The 23,184-nt window shown below is 47.6% G+C and overlaps 1 protein-coding gene across 3 annotated transcripts in view; it reads right to left on the bottom strand.

The window, feature by feature from the left end:
* NEDD4L (NEDD4 like E3 ubiquitin protein ligase) overlaps window positions 1-23,184 on the bottom strand; it is a 339,881-nt gene that overhangs the window by 229,878 nt on the left and 86,819 nt on the right. For all 3 annotated transcript variants that reach the window (XM_034642726.1, XM_034642727.1, XM_034642728.1), the window contains exon 2: window positions 196-269. In XM_034642726.1, coding sequence (XP_034498617.1) covers window positions 196-269 — 74 coding nt within the window. The remainder of the gene's footprint in view (window positions 1-195; window positions 270-23,184) is intronic.

Genomic DNA, 23,184 nt, shown 5'->3' with positions numbered 1-23,184 from the left:
AAAAAAAAAAAAAGACCCCCCCACCCCCGCACAAAACACAGTCCCTGGCCCAGGGGCCTCAGCACCACCTCCCCATCACTCCATCAGTCAGAAACTCCGGGGGGCGGCCTGGCAATCGTTGTTTGAAGAAGGCCTCAGTTTGGAAAGCGCTTGCCTAACTCGTCAGAAGCCTACAAAAAATCAAAGCAAACATACCTGGCTCCAAAGATGTCCTTTTTGGCGAGATCAATTCCAGAAACAACCTTCACTCTGAGAATACGGGACTCTCCCTGTTGGAGGGGGGGAAAAAAAAAAAAAAAAGATTAAGAAATGGACCTTCAGTGGGTCATTTCTCACCCAATATGCAAAGGTAACAATTTCTGTTTAGACCAGTCCTGGGGACACAGAACCACTCAACTCAGCACCAGCGATTCTTCCTCACAATGAAGTTCGAAAGGCCAACATTCCAGCTCTACAATCCTGTGGCCCTAGAAACTAAGAACATCCTGGGGCGCCGAGGTGGCTCAGTTGGTTAAGCATTCGACTCTTGATTTCAGTTCAGGTCACGATCTCAGGGTCCTGGGATCAAGCCCTGGGTCTGGCTCTGCGCTCAGCAGGGAGTCTGCTTTCCCTCTGCCCTCCCCTCCCCCATGCTCTCTTCCTCTCTCTCTTAAATAAATAAAATCTTTTTTAAAAAATTTAGAGCATCCAGGTTAACTAAGCACAAGTTTAATCCAAACTACATCATGCAGATCAATTATGTGGACCAGTGAAAGGTTTCCAGTTATATAACAAGAACACAAGCATACATTTGAAACCACGTAGATCTTTAAGAATTTATTTAATAATTCCTTGGTTTTTCACTTTAATAAATAATTCCTCCATGGAAATTTATACATTTATGTGCGTGGCCTGAGACAGAAAGAAATTTCATGTGCTACAGGATTTCCTCAAAATTAGTTTCATCACGTTGGTACTCAACAAGCAAAAATAATTCCTCAGTTGCAGTGAGAAGAAATAAATAAATAAAGAGCACCAACCCAAGAGGAAATAATCTCAAACCATCTCAGAAATCCATTCATTCATTCATTCACTCATTCATCCACCTGCTTATTTATTCATTCCAACATTCTCTAAGCAGCTCCTACTGCACTGGGCATTGCGCAAGGTCTTAAAACATATACACAAATATGCTCACGGTCTCCTGTGAGGGGTGGGCAGCCCCACAGTGCAGGACCCCGTGATGCCCTCATGCCAAAAGGTGAGAGCAGTAGCTAAGGGCTAAGACATTCAGGCTAGAGGAGATGGCTTGCTCTCAAGTTTCTGGTTTGGGTCATTAAGTGTTAACGTGAACCAAAAGACAGGAATAAGTCGAATTCAAGGCATCTATGAAACAACCAGGTTGGGGGAGAAGAAAAGACTAGATAAATGGGAGAGACGTCTGGTGTGGGTCAGACAGGGAAGTGATCAGTGTAAGAGTGGTAGTTGGTGGTTACAGCTACAGGTGCAGAACATACCCAGGAAGGGTGAGGAGGGGAAAGGGCTGGGGGTGGAGCCCTTTGGAGACAAGAGCACCGAGGGCAAGAGAGAAGGACTGTGAAACTCATCTATCCATGTGTTCGGTCTAGACCCAGGTGAAGGAAAGAAAATCCAAATGATTCTGCAGTCTACGTCAAAGGAGGCAGGGTGAAATTAAACATGGAGACAGGAGGCCACTGAGCCTGGTCAATGAGCTGCACACACACTGAGCAACCAAACCGTGCTGGAGATCATTACTGTCCAGGATTTGTGTGTGTGCTTAGGACCCCTTTCCAAATGAAGTCTACATTCAGGTTTGGCTTTCACGCGCTTGATGAAAGCATTAAAACAAGCGAGGGGTAACTAACACATGGCTTTGCTTGAGCGTAGCAGCGTCTCCAAGGGCTTCCCAAAGCTTCCGGATTAAGGGCCCTTCCCCCGGTTCCTTAAGCAGCCACCAACTGCCCTGACCTTTCTCCCTTCCACTCACCTCCACGGCCAGTCATCAAGGACTGTTGGCACAGCTGTCACCAGGGCTACAGCTCTTCCGTCTCTCCCAGGACACTGCACCCCACCGCCCATCATCAGACCTCTCTGATGACCTACTCAACTCAAGGAACACCCCCGGGGATGCACTGTTTTACACACCGATAAACATCTGGCAGCGCCTTTGCAGAGTTAAGGGTACAATGGGAGGAGTTTAAGGCCCGCTAGTGCATACAAATTGCATACAAGTTGAAGATCACGGATGAAACGAAATCCTTGTCTGCCAGGCTAAGGCGTTAAGACTTTGAGACGGAACGAGGAACCATTCAGAAGAAATGAGGGCAGGGAACAGCTGGAGAGGAGCGTACTTTTCTGTCTCCCTGCCTCCCCCCATCCCAGCTCTCTGGCCCTCCCCCATCCCCTGACAAAGACTTCCAACCAGCAATTCTCCCCAAACACCCTTGTGCAGAGGGGGGCGAGAAAAATCGGCTGGTACCCACAGATGGTGGATAGTGTTAAAGGAAGTGCTAAGCCTCCAGGCCAGTCCTGGGTGCTGGCGAAAGGAGATGGTGGATCGGGTCTACCATGCCGTGACTCCTTCCATAAGCAACTCAGGCAGGGAAGCAGTCTTTCCACCCCAGACTGGCACTGGTCACCGAGTTGGGGAAGATAAACAAGGGACTGTCTAGGATGGAAGCCCATGTACAGTCAGGCACAGAGCAAAAGGTAAGAATTCTGGTAAGAAACAGTCTCTTTATCTCATAGCCCTTGGGATCTCTCAAAAATCCTGGGCAGCATCCTGGACTTGCCACCAACTTGATAGGGGGCTCAACTGCATCGTGTCTGGATTCTATGGAATAAGATAAGCCCAGCTCACACCGGTTCCCTGACATTTATATTAACATTGGGTGAATGTTCTTCCACTGGGCAGACCTACTTTTCAAAAGCACACATTTTAAAGTCAGGGAACATTTATATGAATAAATGAATAAAAATAAACTTCACTGAAGGAACAAGTAGAATTTTTTTATGGAAATTAATTTATTCATTTGGTAAGCAAGAGCACCTGCTCTAAGACCTAGGAATTCAGCAAGACAGACAGAATGGCCCACCCCCACTCGGCCCCACCCACCTTCTGGTGTTCATGAAAGTGCACTGTATACCAAGGCTCTCAACTACATGGGGACACAAATTGGGGGTCTGGAGGGCAAAGGGTAAGATATAACATATACTTAAAAATTTTGTACACATCTCTTTCCACTAAAGAAATTCTCATTTAGGAAGCAAACGTAGGAAAATAAGCACAGATATGTGCACAAGCAAACCAAAAAACAGCTACAAGTACAGTTGCCAAAGCATTTTTCAATCGGAAAAGAAAAATGCAAAGTCCCTCAAAAGTAGACAGTTAAATGTTCGCGGCAATTCTGTGCAATGAGCTACAACACTGTCATTAAAAATGTGTGAGATTCTGGGGTGCCTGGGTGGCTCAGTAGGTAAGCGTCTGCCTGTAGCTTGGGTCATGATGCCAGGGTCCTAAGATCCAGCCTTGGGTCGGGCTCCCTGGGCCGGGCTCCCTGCTTAGTGGGGAGTCTGCTTCTCCCTCTGCCTGTCACCCTGCTCATGCTCATGCACTCTCTCTCTCAAATAAATAAAATCTTAAAAAAAAAAAAAATTGTGGGAGATTCTGTAATGACCGTCATTCATTCCACAAGTGTTTTCTAAGTACCGACCATGTGCCAGACCCATTATCTGGGAGTTCGGATATGAACAAGACGGAGTTCCTGCCTCAAGGAACATAATCTAGAAGCAGACAGAATATAAATATATACTGCAAAGAGGAATTTCTGATGGTGGTAAGTGCTTTGATGACAACTCAATACAAGCAACTAAGCAGAGAGAGAACGGGAGAATATTTAAGACAGGTGGTCTGGAAAGGCCTCTTTGGAGAGGGGACACCTGAGCTGAAATCAAAGGAGACAGAAGGTGATGCTATGGGGGTGGGGATTTTCATGCAGAGGTGACAGCAAGAGTCCAGGCCTCGGGGAGCAGGTATGGCATTGCAAGGAGAGGCGGGAGCAGAGTGGCATGGTGGGGCCAGAGACCCGAGAGGCCAGCCTCCTGAGAAAGTGGGCATTAGTCCAACCATCTCTGGAAAGTTTTAAGCAGGGGACTGATAACATTGGACGTGAGTTTTTAGAAGACCACCTTGGTTGCTGTGCCAGATCAGATTATAAGGGAACAAGAAGAGAAACAGACCAATTAGAAAGAGATCTGGCAAGAGATGGTGGGGGGCTTCGCATAGGATTGAGATGGAGAGGTGACAGTGTTCTTAATAAACAACTTGGTTTATTTAAAAAAACAAAAAAAGTTTCAAAAATGGGCTATACAAGTGAGTTAGAGATAAGCAAGGCGGTCAATAGCTGTATCCCTTTTCCACTTGGACAACATTTCCCAGCACGCCTCACAGTTAGGTGGTCATGTGACTAAGTTCTGGCCAGTGGAATGAGCTTAAAATGTATGCATTTTCCAGACATGGCCCATAAGACCCACCCTCCATTCTCTTCTCCCCGCTCAACAGACAAAATCCTGAAGGCCAAGAAGGGTGTAGCGGGACGGAGCACCTGCCCTGAGCTTGCCGCTTCCACCGTCACCTACCCACCTTGCCAGGAGAGTGAGCTGGAAACACACTTGTACTGTTTCTCCCCACTGAAAATTAAAGGTTGCTTTAGCAGTTGGCCTTCGTTCATATACAATATAATCTCAATTTTCAATAAATATCAATTATGTAAAAGCACAGAAAAAGACATCCAGAGGATTACAGTAGCAGTGATTACCTCTGATAATGGATAACATTCTGATCTACATTTTTTTCTTGTTGAAACATTACATATTTTTCTTTGGAAATTAAATTTTTGAAGAAACTCCAAAAAAAAAAAATAATACATATGGGAAAAAAGAAAAATTTAAAATCACAGGCTTAGGAATCTAGGTTTCTGTATTTCTAAAGCGAATAAACCTTTTGTCATCATAAAAAACCTACAGGTTATATTTTAGCTAACTCGCAAAGGTATAAAGCTGTCTATCTGGGAGATGTGAAAAGGACACCCTTCTGTAACGCCCAGGCAACAGCTGGGAGGTGAAAGGAGCAAAGAGCCTTTATTGAGCACTTACTGTTTACAAGCAGCTGTGACGGGAAATTTCACCTCCCTCTGAAGTTACGGGGCAGGGGAGCAGGAAAAAGAATGTTACTCTATAAAAACTGTTTTTACACATGGGTTTCAGACATACAGCAAAAACTTATCTGTGTTTCCCCTCAATAATAAGTGTGCACACAGATAAGCAGCCATCGTCACCCTGTAAAGAAACACATGATCAGGTGTGTGACGACTTTATCAGATGCCACGGGCGACAAGCCGAGCAACTGGACTTTCTGAGGCATTTTATTACTTTCATAAAATCTACGCATGACATCGCGGGCCCTGGTTATGACTCCAGTAGAATTCAATATTTAACTAAGGTGGCTTACGATAACGAAGTTATTATTTGGAGTTGGACCATGCGGAGCAGAGAAGTGCAGGCGGAGAAGAGGTGAGGCCGGAAACTGCGGGTCTGCTCATGACTCTCAGGGTCTCTTCCGGCTACTATCCATCTACTGTTTTCGCATGCTCACTGCACATCAGGGACGTTTCTATGCACCTGACTCGTGTTTTTCTTTTGTACTTCATTTTCTAATTCCTCCTGAAGGCCTAAAACAAGATAAGGTGCCCAAACTATAGCTGAGTGCCCCGCACCAACTCCCGACTTATCAATAGGGGGGATTCTGAAGGCTCATTTTTAAGGCAGTTGTTTCCAGAAGCCTGCTCGTATAAACTGGAAGTGGTTACCAAATTCCCATGCCCACCCACAAAGCCTACGAAATACCTCATCTACCAAAATGACTCCTATGATAAAATAAACCTCAAGTTCCAACCCAAAGTAGGACACCAGAATTCACGTTTTCTCCTAGGAATCCACCTTGAGAAGGTAAACTTCCTTTTTAAGATTTTTATTTATTCATTTGAGAGAGAGAGAGAGAGAGTGCAAGCGCACATGGTGAGGGGTGGAGCAGAGGGAAGGAGAAAGTCTCAAGCAAACTCTACACTGAGCATGGAGGCCGACGCAGGGACTGATTCCAGGACCCCAAGATCACGACCTGAGCTGAAACCAAGAGCAAGGACGCTTAACTGACTGTGCCACCCAGGCACCCCAAGAAGGTAACTTTTCATATTTTATACCTTATCCTTCACAATGGCAGCTGACTCCCCACCCCTGGCAAAAAGTGGTATCTGGGTTAGAAAATAGTGTTCTTTTTCCACTGGATACCCAGGGACCCCAGGTATCACATACAGCAGCCCATCCTTGTATGACAAGGAAGACCTATGTCAGGAACTTGCACATCTTAGTCTTTCATGCCTCTATTAATTTATACATTTATCTTCCATATTCTACCAGTGATGTATAGTTCTCACTATTACCCATAACACTTGCAGGCTCACAGTACACACTCCTGGTTTAAAGGGATGATCAGTATCTTTATATGCTGAAACATCTAAGTTATAGATATGCCCATTAACTTCAGTTGCTTTAAAAATTAAATCAGCTAACATGAAGTGCCCACACTGTGCCTACTACACAGCAGATACCATTCATCTTCCCGTTCCCGCCTGCTCTTGCTCCAGCTATGAGCCAAGATCCTGTTCCATACATCTCTTTAAATTTTCTACAACCCCCGTCGTCCCGACCTCATCCCTTACTCCCGCCCATTTCAGCTCTGCAACCTCCTCTCCTCTTCACGCTCTGCCTTTTCCTACTCTGTATTGCCACCCCAATTCCTACTCTCTAAACCTTTCCCCTCTTCTCTCCTTTGATGGGTGCCCGGCCTCACACCGCAGCCCCCTCTCCGACCTTCTTGCTCTCTCTCGGTTCTCCACTCTGACCTTCTCATTGTTCATTCAAAAAAATGTGCTGAGTGACATTTATGTTCAATGCGTTTTGCTAGCAGACAGGAAGAACACAAAAGTTAACAAGACACCTTCTCTGCCCAGAAGGGGCTTACGATCAGTTGCAAGGTTAGACATATACATACCTGTAATATACCTGTAATACAGGGGCGGAAGAGAAAGCTACAATACGCGGGTTGAGGACAAAGACACGGGGTTACAGGAGGGGAGCCCAATACTGAACTACATGTCCAGCCCAAGCTCAGAAAACCCTGATGACAGCGAACAGCCTCAACTCACAGGCCCATCCTCTGTGGCTGTTCACCACTATCAGCCCAACACAGAACATTCTCAACAAGCTCAAGTCCCAGGGATACTAGTTCCGGAGAAAACTGCAGGAACAGACTGTGCACAACCTACGTTTCTCAACCACAGCCAGATTATGGCTACTAATATGCCAAACGGAGGAAACGGGGAGAGGTAAAAAGATGGCCCTCCAGAGCAGAATTCTAATTTTAATGCTCAAGGTGACTAACCTTCAGAAATTATGTTGTGTGATTTTTTAATTTATTTATTTGAAAGAGAGAAAGAGAGAGTGGGAGAAGGAGAAGAGGGAGAGAACCTTCAAGCAGACTCCCAGCTGAGTGCAGAGCCCCACAAGGGGCTCAATCTCATGACCCATGAGATCATGACCTGAGCTGAAACTGAGTCAGACACTTAACCGACTGAGCCACCCAGGCGCCCCTATGTTCTGTGGTTTTATTTTTTTTTAAGATTTTATTTATTTATTTGACAGAGATAGAGACAGCCAGCGAGAGAGGGAACACAAGCAGGGGGAGTGGGAGAGGAAGAAGCAGGCTCACAGCAGAGGAGCCTGATGTGGGGCGGGATCATGCCCTAAGCCAAAGGCAGACGCCTAACCGCTGTGCCACCCAGGCGCCCCTGTTCTGTGGTTTTAAAATATGTCCACAAATTCTTGAAATTCCACTCTTTAAGAGGCAGGGCTTAATTTTCCTCTCTTGCTGGAGGTTGGACATAGTGACTTCTTTCTAATAAACAGAATATGGGAAAAGTTGAAGATTAGGTCATTAAAGGCACTGTGATTTCCTCCTCTCTCAGATCACTCACTTTGAAAGCCAGAGGCTGCCGTGTTGTGAGGACACTCAAGAAGCCCTACGAGGAGTCCATGTGGTGAGGACTGAGGCCTCCCGCTCACAGCCACTTGAAGGAACCATCTTGAAGTGGATCCCCCAGCCCCAGGCAAGCCTTCCGATGACCGCACGCCTCACTGACATCTTGACTTCCACCTCATGCAGATCTTTGCCTGCTCTGTGCTGGTAACTGTGGAAGGCATGTGTTAGAACCACTCAGTGGTGCCATTTTTGTGGCTTTCTGCTGACACATTGCGGGATCATCCGTAACACAGCAATGGAGAATCGGCACACATGGATAATCCCATACAATAACTGTCGTCTAGTTTCTCTCTTGGCTAAGTGGAGATTTCCCTATGTATTAGGACACTGCTCAACACAAGGAAAAGATACCAGTTCAAGGCAGAACTAACAGAACTTGGTGACTTGTTCAATGTACATGCAATGGCTGTATTATTTTTAAGTACAGAATCCCGCACTTTAGAGAAGTACAGTCAACATTCCAAACTGAGACAACTCCAGAAAATTTAGGATACGTGATCATCAGTATGAATTTTTTTAATTCTGGAAAAAATAACATTAGAGAGTAGCTGTGAAACTTCTATCTGCCTTTATAACAACCTTTCTTCATCCCACACTCTTATTTTAAGTTCCTGCTAATACTGGGATGACCCACACCAACCAACATCACCTCAATCCTACCTCCTTCCAAAAGCTACTGAGCATCTATTACGTGCCCACCCTGAGTAGCTGCTGTCGTATGGCAGCTTCTCTCCATCCTAATTCACCTGCCACCTCATTAGTCCAGCCTTTCTAGAATGTCCTTTCTCCCTTACAACAGGGGGTCTTCGCCATGGACACATGGGTCTCGTTAAAACCCCCCAGCATGACAATGAAGGCTCACCATGACCTGCTTTATCCCTGAACTACCTGCGCTCTTCACAGGGACCCAATGCCCTTCCTCACTGCACCTGCCCACACAGCACCCATTCATCCCCTACGATCCGCTCACGGCCATGTCGTCAGGAAACCCAAAGCGCTTACTCCACTCCGAGAACAGTACAGGAAAAAGGCGTCAATAAGACAGAGTGCAAGCCTACAGGACCTTACTTTCTATGTCCCGGGAGAACAACATACACACAATTACAAGACGACACAATAAACTTAACAGCAGCAGTGAACGGTAACCTACAAGAACTCAGAGGAGGAAGAAATGAACGCACGTGTCAAGGGTGGGGACAAGGAAAGTTGCTCAGATGAGCGGCCATGGGAGCCAGGCCCCGAAGACTGAGGAAGAGGGAGGAAAAATTTTTCAGACAAAAGAAGCAGCATGAGGGTACCTCGAAATGGAGAGCAAATCAACGTGCAGAGAGACGGGGGAGTGAACAGCTGCCCAGGCCTGGGTTCATCCTCTGTGTGCTACAGGGCAGACACATCCAGCAGACAAGGGACAGGCTCACTGCAGGACAGGAGCAGAGAGAGTCGAATCCAGAGAGAGGAGGACAGGACACGAATTACATCGTCCGCTACACTGTTCTGGCGGACTGCGCACTGGCTCTGGGGATGGAAGATATGGGAATGGTTCCAAGCTCTTGGGGGTGGGGGCAGGAGTCACACAGCACGGCTAGGTGACAGACTGGTTTTGCAAGGCAAAGAAGGTACCCCCTCAAGGGCGCCTGGGTGGCTCAGTCGTTAAGCATCTGCCTTCTGCTCAGGTCGTGATCCCAGGGTCCTGGGATCGAGCCCCACATGGGGCTCTCCCTCTGCCCGCTCCCCCACTTGTTTTCTCTCCCTCTGTCGAATAAATAAAATCTTAAAAAAAAAAAAAAAAAAGGCAAGTTCCCAGTTTGGGTGTAACAGGGCTGCCGCTATCTGATAGTAGAAACTAAAGAGAGGAGAGGGAGTCTGAGGCGAAGGGAAGTAAGAGAACGTGGATTTCCTGAGGTTACCCTGCCAGTGGGGAGGCAGAGACGTCTAAGACGCAGTCAGGAGTCAGAACCCAGAGCTCGGTACAGAGGTCATAAACAGACACTGAGCCTGGGGGGCCCAGCACCTTTCTCTGAGCCTGGCTTCGGACTGATCATTTCATCTGGCACTTACGTAATAAGTCACTGTAGTCTTTCTTTCCTGTAGATACGTCTTATGTTCTCGACTCGGCTCCGTGGGCGCACTGTCCAACACGTAACCGCCAGCTACACGGGGCTGGTTAAGCTGAAGCAGAATCGATGACAACTACAAGTCAGTCCTTAGTAACATGAGCCACACGTCAGCTGCCCAACAGGCACCTATGCCTAGGGGCTGGATACCTTGTTGGACACGCAGGGACAGAATATGGGCCATTTCCACAATCGCAGGAAGTTCTGCCGGATGGCGCTGCTCTGAACGGCACTAAAATTCACGGCAAGAATGAAGCAGGGTTTGAACATCATCTTGTGAAAGGTGGGAAGACTGGAAAGAAGGAAGGGAGAGAGGGAGGAAGGGACCCCTACTCTTAGCTCAACTGTAACTCAATCCAGCGGTAGAATCCAGCTGCCTGGAAGTGAAAGTGGGGAGCTCCTGTAATCCCACATTCTAAGGGCAAGACTTCCACTGGAGCACTGGGGACCAGCACGCAAATTCACAGCTGTCAAGCTACATGAAGCCAATGCTATACAGTGCAGTGCAGTCCCCAAGTCTAGACAGTTTTTAAACCGTTATACAAAGAGGACCCGTGGGGACAGCAGCCTAACCAAGTGTGCGACAGAGACCTGGGAGCATAACTGAGGAGACCAGAATCGTAACCGGGTTGCTCTGTCTTGCACAACAGTCACAGGAAAATGCATTCGGGAGGCAAGAAGAGAGGTAAAATCCCAACGGGATCCCGTTCTTGGTCCCCTAAAGAGAAGACATTGTGGAGAACCCTTGGAGGGAAAGGGCAGGTAGGAAAAAGGCAGGACTCCACATCAGGGTGAAGAGCAGACGGCCCAGCACCAAAGCACTGCCTCGGGGCGGGGGGGCGCGGGTGAGTGCAGACAGACTGGGGCCCAGAGGACTGACGGCCTGTAGGGAGGAGGAGACTGCGTGACCAGGGAGCAAGCCACAACACCTGCTCCCCAAAGGCAAGGCTGATGTTGGAGGAGCATCTGGAAGCTTCTGTCAAACCTCATGGCAACTCCCCAGGGCTCGCACTGAACCCTGCCCCCCCACCCTCCACAACTGAGTGCAGTTTTCACCCATGCCTTAAAAGTGTTAGCTTTACATCTAATTCTTTCAGTGACAACATGAGAAGTCTTTGTTTCTGACTTAATAGAGTTGAGCCATGGCGTTCCGGGTTCTTTATAGATCTCACCATTCTGCCATCACTTCACCTGGAAAATCAGTCCCTCAAGAAGAGGAGATGGGGGGCAAGCGGGGTGAGCGGTAGGCTGAGGAGTCAGCCGTGGGTGGTGGCTGGGATCAGGCGGGTCCTGAGTGGCGTTCACAGCCCCATGGGCCTCACCCCGAACAGGACTCAAATGTACACTCAGCAAGAATGTAAAGCCTTCCATGTGTGCAGAGTTTTAGAGTGGCTCTCAATGAGAAACGTTCAGTTCTCGAAAGCCAAGAATCCATGTAATTCAGCGATCACACAGACAGGAAAGGAGTGTGCCACTGAACAGTGTCCATGAAATGAATGGGCTGGCAAGAGCTCCAGCTCAAAGCACTGAGTCACCCTCTTCCACTAATTAAAAATTCTCTTTTTACCAGAAGAGTTGGTAAAACTCTATGTAAAAGGTCTTCAAAGAATCCATTTATCAATGGTGCTTTTGTTCCCAACCTCGAATCACAAGACAGGAAACATGTTTCAATTCCCCCAAGATCACTAACACAAGAATTATCTTGTGTGTATAGTTCTAAAAATGATCGTAATAAACAACTGCACTTTGTTGAAAGCCAAAAATCACAGCTCGAAATCTAAAGTTCTGTATTTTTCATGGCAGTCATAACTCTGACCGCTCCTCTTCCATGAAGTGAAGTCTGGGTTTCTGGAACGCATACTTTGACTGGAAGGATCTGGAAGGGTCTGGGTTTCAGGCAGCAGGGGCTACTAAGGGCCCCCAAGAACACAGTCCATGGAGTGAGTTCCATGGTCCCAGATCTGAATCTCCCCAAGAAGGGACAGAAGCGTGGACTCACGTGGTGTGCCAAGGGCTCCTAGCATCTTGAAAAGGACACAATGAACACAGCTGATAAGAAACTCATCTGAGTGTCACGTTTTAGATTTTACAGTGAGGAAATGACCCGCTGCACGGATCTGAAGCCTCAGGACTGGTATGTTTACTCGGTAGGCAAGTTGGACAGGTGCAAATTATCATCCATCAAAGGCTGCGTGTGAAGAACAAGGCTTAGTTCGAGTATCCAATACACGCTATACTCGTCTCCACAACACGGTGACCCTGCCACTCCCAAGTGCTTGAGCCCCACGGCTCTGGACAGGCCTTCCAAAAGCACCGCCAAACAGAAACCTCTCCGGGCTTCCCTTTCCTGAGCTCCAGCCCACCCCCACCCCTCCCACTCCCAGGCTCTGTTCCCACCATGCAATGCAAGTCACGAAGCTCCCCCACCACAGACGGCAACCAAATGTTGCCGCGCCCCCCGGAGATCACATCCAAGTCACCTCCCCCAGAACTGTGGGTGGTCCCAAAATCTCCAGCCACATATTTACAGATTATGTCTCGGTTTGCTCGCACAAATACCTTATTTGCTCCTAGTTTAGTCCTCAAGAGGTTACTGTTCCTGACACCTGGAGGGACAGGAAGATCAGCTCAAGTACCCACGCCTGTGCTCCAGCTTGAAGCCTTCCTGCCCTCATGCTTCTGACTTCACTGAAGACCAGTGCAAGAAGGAGACTGGGGGAACCAGGGCCCCAGAGCAGCAAAACTAGGACAATGCCAAGGACAACCTACTCGTCCCAGGGAGTCACTTCCCACAGTGGCTAAGAGAATCAGCCATCATCCCAAAGGCATCAGACACAAGAAATGGGCAAATGTCCCAACTTCGAGAGAAGAGAAGCTATGAATCGTACTATAAATGACACAGTTGGGCCAGGATAGCTTTCCCCGCTGCCGGATCCACCAACTCACTGTTCAGTTTCCATCTCCTTCTTGTCCTTCAGCCCTCCGCCAACGTAGCACATTCTCTGAGAATGTCTTCCCAGAGCTCCTAGGCTAGGTAGGGCCTCCCACAAAAGGCTCCCACAGTGCCCCAGATTTCTTCTCTCACCCTTTATTGTTGCTGCTTTTAAAATTAGCTATCATGGAGCACCTGGATGGCTTCGTCAGTAGAACGTGCAACTCTTGATCTTGGGGGTGGGGTTTCGAGCCCCACGGTGGGTGTAGAGATTAGTTTAAAAAAATAAAATCTTAAAATGAGCTATTGTGCCAAAGACGAAGCTCGAAGAAGGCAGGGGCTAGACAGCAGTTCACAGGGAGTGGCAAGAATCATGGTCCCCACGCAGCCCGGTCAAGGCCAGGGGGCCAGAGAGCAATCCCTCAGCTTGCTTAGCACGGCATTCGAAGACTTGAGTAAGGAGCTCGGCACCCAAATGCTCCAAGGGGAGCGGATGGCTGGGTGAATAAATGACATCAATCCAAAGCAAAGTTCTTGAGTGAATTACTAAATAGTCTGCGAGCATTTATTAAAGGAAAACAATCTACAGCTAAGGTCTGCCAAGAATAAGACCTGCAAACTTATTTCCTTTTCTGATAAGATTCACGGCACCAGGGCTGCATACCTAGTGTACAGAGACTTTGGCCAAACCACGATCATATTCTTCTAGCCGAGGTGATGACAGGAGAGTGAACTGATATTAAGTTAGGTGGGACTTAGTTGTATCTCGTTGTTAACTCCCATCCCAAGTATAATCATTAGACAACTCCAGGGAGGTGGGGTCGAAGGGGTGTGTTAGGTCCCAGGGCTCTATTTTTAACTCCATCCCGGGCAACATTTGTGAGTCTGGAAACTCTGGATGAGGATACTGATGGCAGGCTAATTCAATTTGTAGCTGACATCCACAACTGGATAAACTGTCAGAAAACCACATTAGAATCCAAAAAGATTTCATCTTTGGGTGATGAATGGGTGATGGGTCGAACCTTGAGGATGCAGTTTTACAGTGGTGTGTGTGCTCGGCTCCCTTACTCAATGCAGGGGGCAGGAGGGAAGAGCATCAGAAGTGGGAGAAAAAAATCTTTGGGGTTTCGGGGCACCTGGCTGGCTCAGTCAGTGCAGCATGTGACTCTTGGGTCTCAGGGTCGTGAGTTCAAGCCCCATGTGGAGCGTAGCGCTTACTTTAAAAAAAAAATCTTGGGGATTTTATTATCTCAAGCTCAGTATGACTCAACACTGTGACAGTAAACCACCTGCATTATTCAAAGTCCAAAGCTGGGAATGTCATCATCCTATACCCCGGGCCAGCATTATGTTCAATTCCAAGGTGCATGACTTAGGAGGAAGATGGTTGTTTTGCTTTGTTTGAGGACAGAATCCATACAACAGAACACGAAGCAACCAAAAGAATGAGGATGTGCCCTACAGACAGCCCTTAAACCCGAGCTGTACGTGACAAGGTTGGGTGGAGAACGCTTTGCAGGGCTCACCGTCCTCCATGTGAGGAGAAAGGAGGAGATGTGTGTATGTGTTGACACACACACACACACGCTTGTTGGCGTGTGCGTAGTCCATAAGGACACAAGAAAATGGTACCACTGACGGACTGAGGACAAAACAAGTTGGCTGGGGGCTGAGGCGCACAAGAGAGACAGACACACAGAGATACCTCACTGTATAAAAGCCTTTTTTAAGCTTAAATTTAAAACCACTTAGACGTATGAACAACTCAAGAAAATGTTTCTGTGGGAAAGGGGGTGGGGCGGCAGAAGCCAAGACAGTTTCTGTTCTGAGGCTGCAGAGGGCAAACCTCAAAACAAAGAGTGAAGGCTGCAGAAAGGCAGATGTGCCTTTCGGAGGGAAGGAAATTCTGGTCGTTAAACCTGGTCAAACACAGAGCAGGTGGCCTCCTGAGGCCCAGAGCTGACCGGTTCGCACCAGAGGGAGAGCAAAGGCCTGCCACCTACCAGAAATACCACCAGGTAGGGAGACCATGAACCAGATGATCCCTGATGTCCCTTCCCAACTGTGCGGTGTGATTCTAGAAGGCCTGCACATGAGGAGCCAGAAACTCAGACCAAGAAGATTCATGCAAGATCACACAATGCTTTGTACACACACACGTATAATTTCTCTAAGACAGTAGGAATTACTGTCCTGTCTCTCTCACAGCGAAACACAAAGGTGATTCATAAATCAGAATGCTTCTCTACTTGCAACCAGTTTCAAAACATCATGAATAAAATAACCAATCAGTCAGTTTTTTGGTTCCTATCCCACACCTTATTTCAAAAAGGATTTACGATGGCTAGCTGGCTTTATACAAGAGGCTTAAAATTCCTTTTATAGGGGCGCCTGGGTGACTCCGTCATTAAGCGTCTGCCTTCAGCTCAGGGCGTGATCCCGGGGTCCTAGGATCGAGCCCCCCATCAGGCTCCTCTGCTGGGGGCCTGCTTCTTCCTCTCCCACTCCCCCTCCTTGTGTTCCCTCTCTCAGTTTGTCTGTCAAATAAATAAATAAAACCTTTAAAAAAATAAAATAAAAAATAAAATAAAATTCCTTTTATAAAGACTAGCAAAACTTGTACGATGGGCTGGTTGCTGGAATCATTCTCAGAGATAACGCTCAGTAAGAGGGCAAGAGGTCGCTGGTGCAAGGAGCAGCTGGAGTTAGCTCGGGCTGCTACAAAAAGCTCAACTGCACACACAAATATAGTACCACCAGCTCCAACGAGAGCTAGGGAAAAGCGGCAAACGGAATTGAGCTATCCCATTAGAAACTTCCAGAAGCCACAGCGCCCAGTGCCATAGACCTTGGTATGCTGGAGGCATCGACCACAGGACAGCAGGTGCTGGGGTGACAAGGATAACAGGAGTTGTGTCACCATTCATGGCCTGAGGCCCAGGAAGCAGCCCCTCTGAATCCAACCTAATTCCTCACTCCCCTTCTGTCACCTTCTGTGGCTGAAAGCCAGCCACAGGCCACGAGGGATGTTCATTTCATACCAATATACGCAAGACAAAACAACCTTCATGGTCCCTGGCTTCACATTTAAAAGGAGACAAGTGGGGCGCCTCGGTGGCTCAGTAGATTAAGCCTCTGACTCTTGGTTTTGGCTCAGGCCATGAGCTCAGGTTTCTGGGACAGGCTCCAAGGCTCTGAGCTCAGCAGGGAGTCTGCTTCCCCTCTCTCCCTCTGCTCTCCCTCTCCCCCCCCCAACTTATTCCTCTCTCAATTTCTCCCTCAAATAAATATTTTTAAAAATAAAAAAATAAAAGGAAACAAATATGCTAGATTATCAACCTTATGATGGGCAGAATCTCTGCCTCTTATAATAAGGCAGAATTTACGGCCTTAATATGTGCAAATGTGCATTATCAGATTAACATTTCAGCTGGGCCTCATTATCCAACAACGCCATCTTATCACACAGACCTGACCTTAGTAACTCATTAAGATAGTGGCTGAAACATTCTATTTCCTAGCTTATTGGAATTTTACCTTGTGTTCTGAATCATGAATTTTTAAAAAATAATATTCCTAAAAACAGAAAGCTTATATTATTTTTCAGTTTCCTCATTAAAAAAAAAAAAGACTGAACAATTTCATCTCAGTACTCACTTTGATTTTTTTAAATTTAAAAGTATCAAAGTCAAGGAGCGCATGGGTGGCTCAGTCGCTTGGGTGTCTGCCTTCAGCTCAAGTCATGATCCCAGGGTCCTGGGACCAAGCCCTGTGTTGTGTACAGGTCCCTGCTCAGCAGGGAGTCTGCTTCTCCCTCTGCCTCTCTGCCTCTCTCCCTGCTTATGCATGCTCGACCGCTCTCTCACACAAATAAAATCTTTAAAAAAAAAAAAAACTATCAAAGTCAAGTTTTCTAATTTTTTTTCCAAACTACAAAATAATCTCCATTACTCTGCGGCTACATACAGCTTCGAAAGCGAGGTCTAAGGACGTTATACCAAAACACACTTTACAAATGTTATTTCCAACAGAATGCTTTCGGAGGAAAAAGGAAACAGGAGCGGAATGTTAAGGTATTCTTCTTTAAATAACAGCTACAGGATGCTAGACCGTGTCAGCGTGCTAGTTCTCTACAAGACCATCTGAAATACATTTTTAAATATTTACTCCCTTCACAGTAATATTCTACTGGGTGAAGTTTGATTATTTTCTAACTGTCCTAATATGGGTCTCTCCTAGGAGGGAGAAGTAGGCCCTTCCAGTGCTTCCATTCCTCTACGTACACGTGCACACACACTTCCCCGTATCAGAACGGCGTCTGAAACACGGGAGGCCTTCCTATTTGATGAACACCTGTCTATCGTGGGTAATGTTGGGCTTAGCCGATCCCACCCTGACAGCAGCTTCCCAGCATCTGGGAAGCTTTGCGGCTTCCCTGATCCAGATGGTGGTGGGGACAGATCAGGTGTTAAAGGGAGTGGTGACTATCACACCATTCTGTCCCTTGTGGTTACCACACACAACCCTGCATCTCCCTTCTCACGCCACGGTGCGCTCGCTCTGAGAGTTCTACTCATGAGAGCCGCACAGGGTTCCGTGGGGCCCGGGAAACACTGAGGCAGTCCTGCCCTGCACATACCCAAGTTCATGTACCATAGGGTCGTACACAGCCAGGACTGCCTGTGCACAGTTTTCACTGTAGGGAACTTTCCTTGGACTTACGGCCTGTTTTTAAGGCCCATGCCATGTGTCCATTTTTATTTTATTTTTTAAAGATTATTTATTTATTTGATAGAAGGAGAACGAGAAGGGTGGGGGGAGCAGAGGGAGAGGGAGAAGCAGACTCCCGGCCGAGCAGGGAGCCCGAGGCAGGGTTCAATCCCAGGATTCCGGGATCATGACCTAAGCCAAAGGCAGACGCTTAACTGACCAAGCCGCCCAGGCACCCCATTTTTATTTTATTAAGGATTTTCTATGGAACATTTTTATTCCATTCTTTGGTCAATCGACCTCTGTGGAATGCTGGGGGTTTTTCCCTGTTATTTGAAATTAATGTTTAATTTGAATGCCCAGCACTCGGCACTTGGTTTAGACTGCTGGTGCTTGATGATGTTTACCGGCTTTCCCTTCGAATCTTCTAACATGTACTTTAGGAGACACAAATGTCAACCTCTCCCCCACTTCTATTTAAATTTTTACAGCCACAGGCCCTGGGACACATTCTGTACCTTCTGCAAAGCCTCTGCTGTTCTTCAGGTCCATCTATGAAGAGCCTGTTACATTTATGAGGGTGATTTTTTAATTATCAAATGAGCGACTATAGGAAGACAGATAGCGGTCCATCCACAGGATGATAAAGTTTCTGATATAAGCCATTCCACCCTGGGGGCAGTGGAGCCAGCCCCCTTCCACAGCCTGGGCATGCTCATTTTGCCTCCTGCCCCCTGAAACCCTGGGACACGGGCAGAACACCCGCCGCCCTCGAAGGATGTTCCCAGAGAACATTAATACTTGTCACATGACCTGCACATTTCCCACACTGGACGGGTGCTAGTTCCCTGCACGATTCCACGCAGGACGATGTACTGAGAAGCCACAGGGCCAGAGGGGAGCATCTTCTTGGAGGACCAATTTTTCTGGAAGTCTCCAGGAGTAGGACAGTGGTTCTCAAAGTGTGGACCCTGAGTAGCAGCACCGCCATCACCTGGCAACTTGGTGGAAATGCTCGAGCCCCACCCCAGACCTCCAGAATCAGACTCTCGGGGCTGAAGTCCAGTGAACGATGCTTACAGGCTCTGGGGTGGTTCGGAAGCACAAACTTTTGAGGGACAATGTCCTATTAAAACAAACAAGGAAGTACCACAGACTAAAACGGGCAATTTACACCAGTTTCGAAGAGTTCCCATTTGCAACTGGCGGCTTTGGACTCATCTGGAGGGATGAGCTCAGTCCCCTCTTCCCAGGGAAAACTCGGAGGGAAATGTGTGCAGAGAGCCAATGAAGCTTCTAAATGCTGAGGACTCCCAGATCTGCATCTCCAACCCTAACCCCCTTCCTCTGGCAGCCCAGCCCTGAATCTCAAACTCTCTCTCTCTGAGCCAGCAATGCTGGCAAGGGTGACTGGGGTCATACACCGAAAGCTGAACAGATCCTGTGTTCCTCATTCCTCTGCTCCAAAGCCTGGCAGCACCCCAGTAACTCTTTTTTTTTAAGAGTTGGGGGGAGGGGCCGAGGGGGAAGGAGAAAGAGAATCTCAAGCAGACTCCCCATTGAGGATAGAGCCTGAAACAGGGCTCGATCCCACAACCCTGAGATCATGACCTGAGAGGAAAGCAAGAATCAGATGCTTAACCAACTGCATCCCCCAGGCGCCTACCCAACCCCCCCACCAGTAACTCTTATCAAAAATCCCTCTGGGAGAACACATCTACCACACATTACCAAAAGTTCCTCTATGGGGCAAGAGTGGGGGAGGCTGCCACTTTGGGTATCATTTTCTATTATGCCTGAGTGGTTGTTTCACTTACTTTCATTCTTCCAAAGAGCACCTATTATACTTTCAACATAAGACATTAAATTGTTTTTATGAGGAAGCAGAACCACTTTAAGACTCAAAAGCTTCTTTTTGTGCTACCCAATATTTACCGAATCTCGCTGATTCCATCCTTCTACCACGGAATAGGTGACTCAGTTTCAACAAATGTGAGTGAACAATATATTCATTCGCACCACCCCCCAGCAGTGATCCAGCAGTGATCTCATTCTCTCCCTGGGCCCAGCCACCAACACTCGGGCATCCCAGCTGCCCCAGTCCAGGGCCCTCCCTTGCGCACGGTTCACCCTCCACTCTGCACACACAGCCTCCTCTTCGCGCTCTCATATCACTCAATTACTAGGAACACCTGACCCGACGTGTCCAGTACTGCTTAAAATACCAGTGCCCTTGTCCAGGCTGCCCCTCTCCGTATGGGCACACTCGCGCGCACACACACAGTCCGGTGAGCCCAGGCCCAGTCTACAGGCTCACCCTTCACAGCCGTCCTGTCAATTATCAAGTGGTGGTGAGTTCCGTATTTTCACACTGGTTCTGGGCCTTCCTGTTTAGCAACCATTACTGAGAACCTGCTATGCACCAGAAATTCAAATCCTCAGTTACTGGGCACCTGCGTGGCTCAGTCGGTTAAGTGTCTGCGCTCAGCTCAGGTCCATGATCCCATGGTCCTGGGACTGAGCCCCACATCGGGCTCCCTGCTCCGTGGAGAGCCTGCTTCTCCCTCTGCCTCTCTCTCTGTCTCTCATGAATAAATAAAAAAATTTTTTTTAATTAAGAAAAATAAATAGGGGCGCCTGGGTGGCACAGCGGTTAAGCATCTGCCTTCAGCTCAGGGCGTGATCCCAGCGTTGTGGGATCTAGCCCCACGTCAGGCTCCCCCGCTATGAGCCTGCTTCTTCCTCTCCCACTCCCCCTGCTTGTGTTCCCTCTCTCACTGGCTGTCTCTATCTCTGTCGAATAAATAAATAAAATCTTTAATAAATCAATCAATCAATCAATCAATCCTGAATTACTATGACTCATCCCTGACCTGAAGCAAACCATGACACGGGGAACACCCAAACAGGAGGAGTAAGAGAACTGGGAGAAACCCCAGAGGAGAAAGACACAGGAGGAGAAAAGGTGACGGGCAAAGCAGACCCAGGGAGAGCAATCTGCAAACAGGGACTTCCCTGGCAGGTTTCGACTGAGTGGGCAGCAGCCCACTCTCCAGCCAGTGGTCTGTGTGCAGAGGTGGCAACGATGATACAATCATTTTAGGCTAGCATGTAAGCAAAGGAAGGACTCCAAAAGTCAAGTTTAGGCAGCAGAAAATGACACCCTAGGAAGTAATGAAACCCCGTGTAGAGGTTTTTTAAAAAGTGGGTTTAGATTCTAATCTCTCTGCCTGGTTGAGGTGCGGCTTGAATTCCGTAAAAGTCAAAGTCCTCCTGCAACTGGAGGAGTCTGGGATTTACACTAACTTACCCAAAGCAGAGGAGGGAAGTGAGGAGAGAGCGCAGTAGGCAGGGGTCATTCCAGCACACCACCCCCAATGAACTAAGCCCCCCACCACAGAGAACAGTGCCCCCACCTTGGTGCCCGCCAGCCCCCATCACCGAGCAGAGCGAGCCTGCTCACAGAGGGACCAGTCACCTGGAATACCTGTATCCCTCTCAGAAAAAAAAGTGGTCCTCTAGCCTCCCTCTCCTCCCTTATAAGCAAATACTCAAAGAAATCTAGCTATCTCAGATCTAAAATGCATTTCGTCAGGACAAATAATTGGTGCTTTTAATTTTCTCCCTTTAAGCACTACAAACAAAGGTTTCAAACCGGTGGTTATTAGAATTTATCAACACGGAGGTCGATGGCACAGGCCAGCAGGGTAAACAGCAGGTAAATGGACATGTCAATTGCAGAATGAAAATGTACCACCCCCTTCACACAGAATGCTGTGTTATTCAGCCATTTACATTTAATTTTTCATGAAAATCTTTAATAAGGGAACATATAAAACCTAAAAGAAAACGCACCTTTCTTCCCCCCCCCCAAAAAAAATCTAACAATTCTATTCAATATTCAATACTGGGAAGAGCCTTACTCAGACAAAATGCACAGAAATCAATTCCCATCCCCAGCAAAGCTTCAATTCTCACTCAACAATTTAAGAGAAACATTCCAGATGCCCATTCTTCTTTCTTCAAGAAAAATTCTCAACTTCCATAGTGTTTGTACATTTTTAAATCCACTCATTTTCTTACATTTTTTCCCCCAAAGCAACATGTCCATTTAAGAAAACCAATCAGAAATAAATAAAATCTTTAAACGTGGGGGAGGGACGCCTGGGTGACTCAGTCGTTAAGCATCTGCCTTCGGCTCAGAGCATGATCCCAGAGTCCTGAGATCGAGCCGTGCATCGGGCTCCCTGCTCTGCTGGGAGCCTGCCTCTTCCTCTCCCACTCCCCCTGCTTGTGTTCCGTCTCTCCTGGCTGGCTCTCTGTCAAATAAATAAATAAAATCTTAAAAAAAAAAAAAAAAGAAAGAAAGAAAGAAAAGAAAAGAAAGAAAAAAAGAAAACCAATCAGGCCCATTTGGACTCATTCCTTAAAAAGTGCCCAATCCTGAGGTCTGAACAAAAATCCTTCCAGAAAGAAGTAAACTAGGTCAAGTATGTTGGAGATGAATTACCAGCTCAAGAATCCCGAGGTAACGTAACACAGCTAGGGCTGTGGAAGAATTCCCAGTTTTAAAGTGTCCCAGGAAGGCAAAGCCTCCTCCCCCACCAAGAAAAGTCTTACCAGGTGGCATTAATTCCTTCAACTCGAGACATCTCATTTAGGAGACTACAAATACACTAAACGTTACAGGTGAGGTGACACTGGAAAACCCAAGGTCATCAGCAGTTCTGAAGAGTATGCGGAAGTCGCCGCTGCCACCGAGGGTAAATTTCCACTGCCAGGTGACAGGTGTAGGGACAGCACCCTTAACTCGCCTCCCAGGAACGTGTGCCTCTGGTTTGCTCCTCTCCAGAAACCCGTGCTCTTGTCCCATCTCCCGTCACATTGAAGGTGCCCCAGGAGCTTGCCACCTGGTCACCCCAGATCCTCAGAGCCCTGCAGGGCTCTGTCTTCGGGAAACGGAAGGACGGAGCTAGCACTCGGCGCGGGTAACATCAGCGGTCAACATGCCTCCGCCTTCAGTAAACGTGGACAGGTACACCCTGTCTTAGGGAACGCTTTCAACGGTCAGCTCTTCCCTCTGCAGAAGCTTCCTCTTCTGCCACTTCCAGGTTATGCAATCACACAACCAGCCGGAGGTTTCTCAGAAAGAAATTGCACTGTCCCACCCGAGGCAAATACATGAGACTCCTTGTGTGTGCGAGGCTATTAGTAAGTATCACTTGGTAAAGGGACCCTGACGTTCTTACCAACTTCTTAGAAGCAATCAA

Source organism: Ailuropoda melanoleuca, chromosome 14 (assembly GCF_002007445.2).
Source record: "Ailuropoda melanoleuca isolate Jingjing chromosome 14, ASM200744v2, whole genome shotgun sequence".
NCBI classification, from domain to species: domain Eukaryota; kingdom Metazoa; phylum Chordata; class Mammalia; order Carnivora; family Ursidae; genus Ailuropoda; species Ailuropoda melanoleuca.
This window is presented reverse-complemented; position numbering and strand designations above follow the sequence as displayed.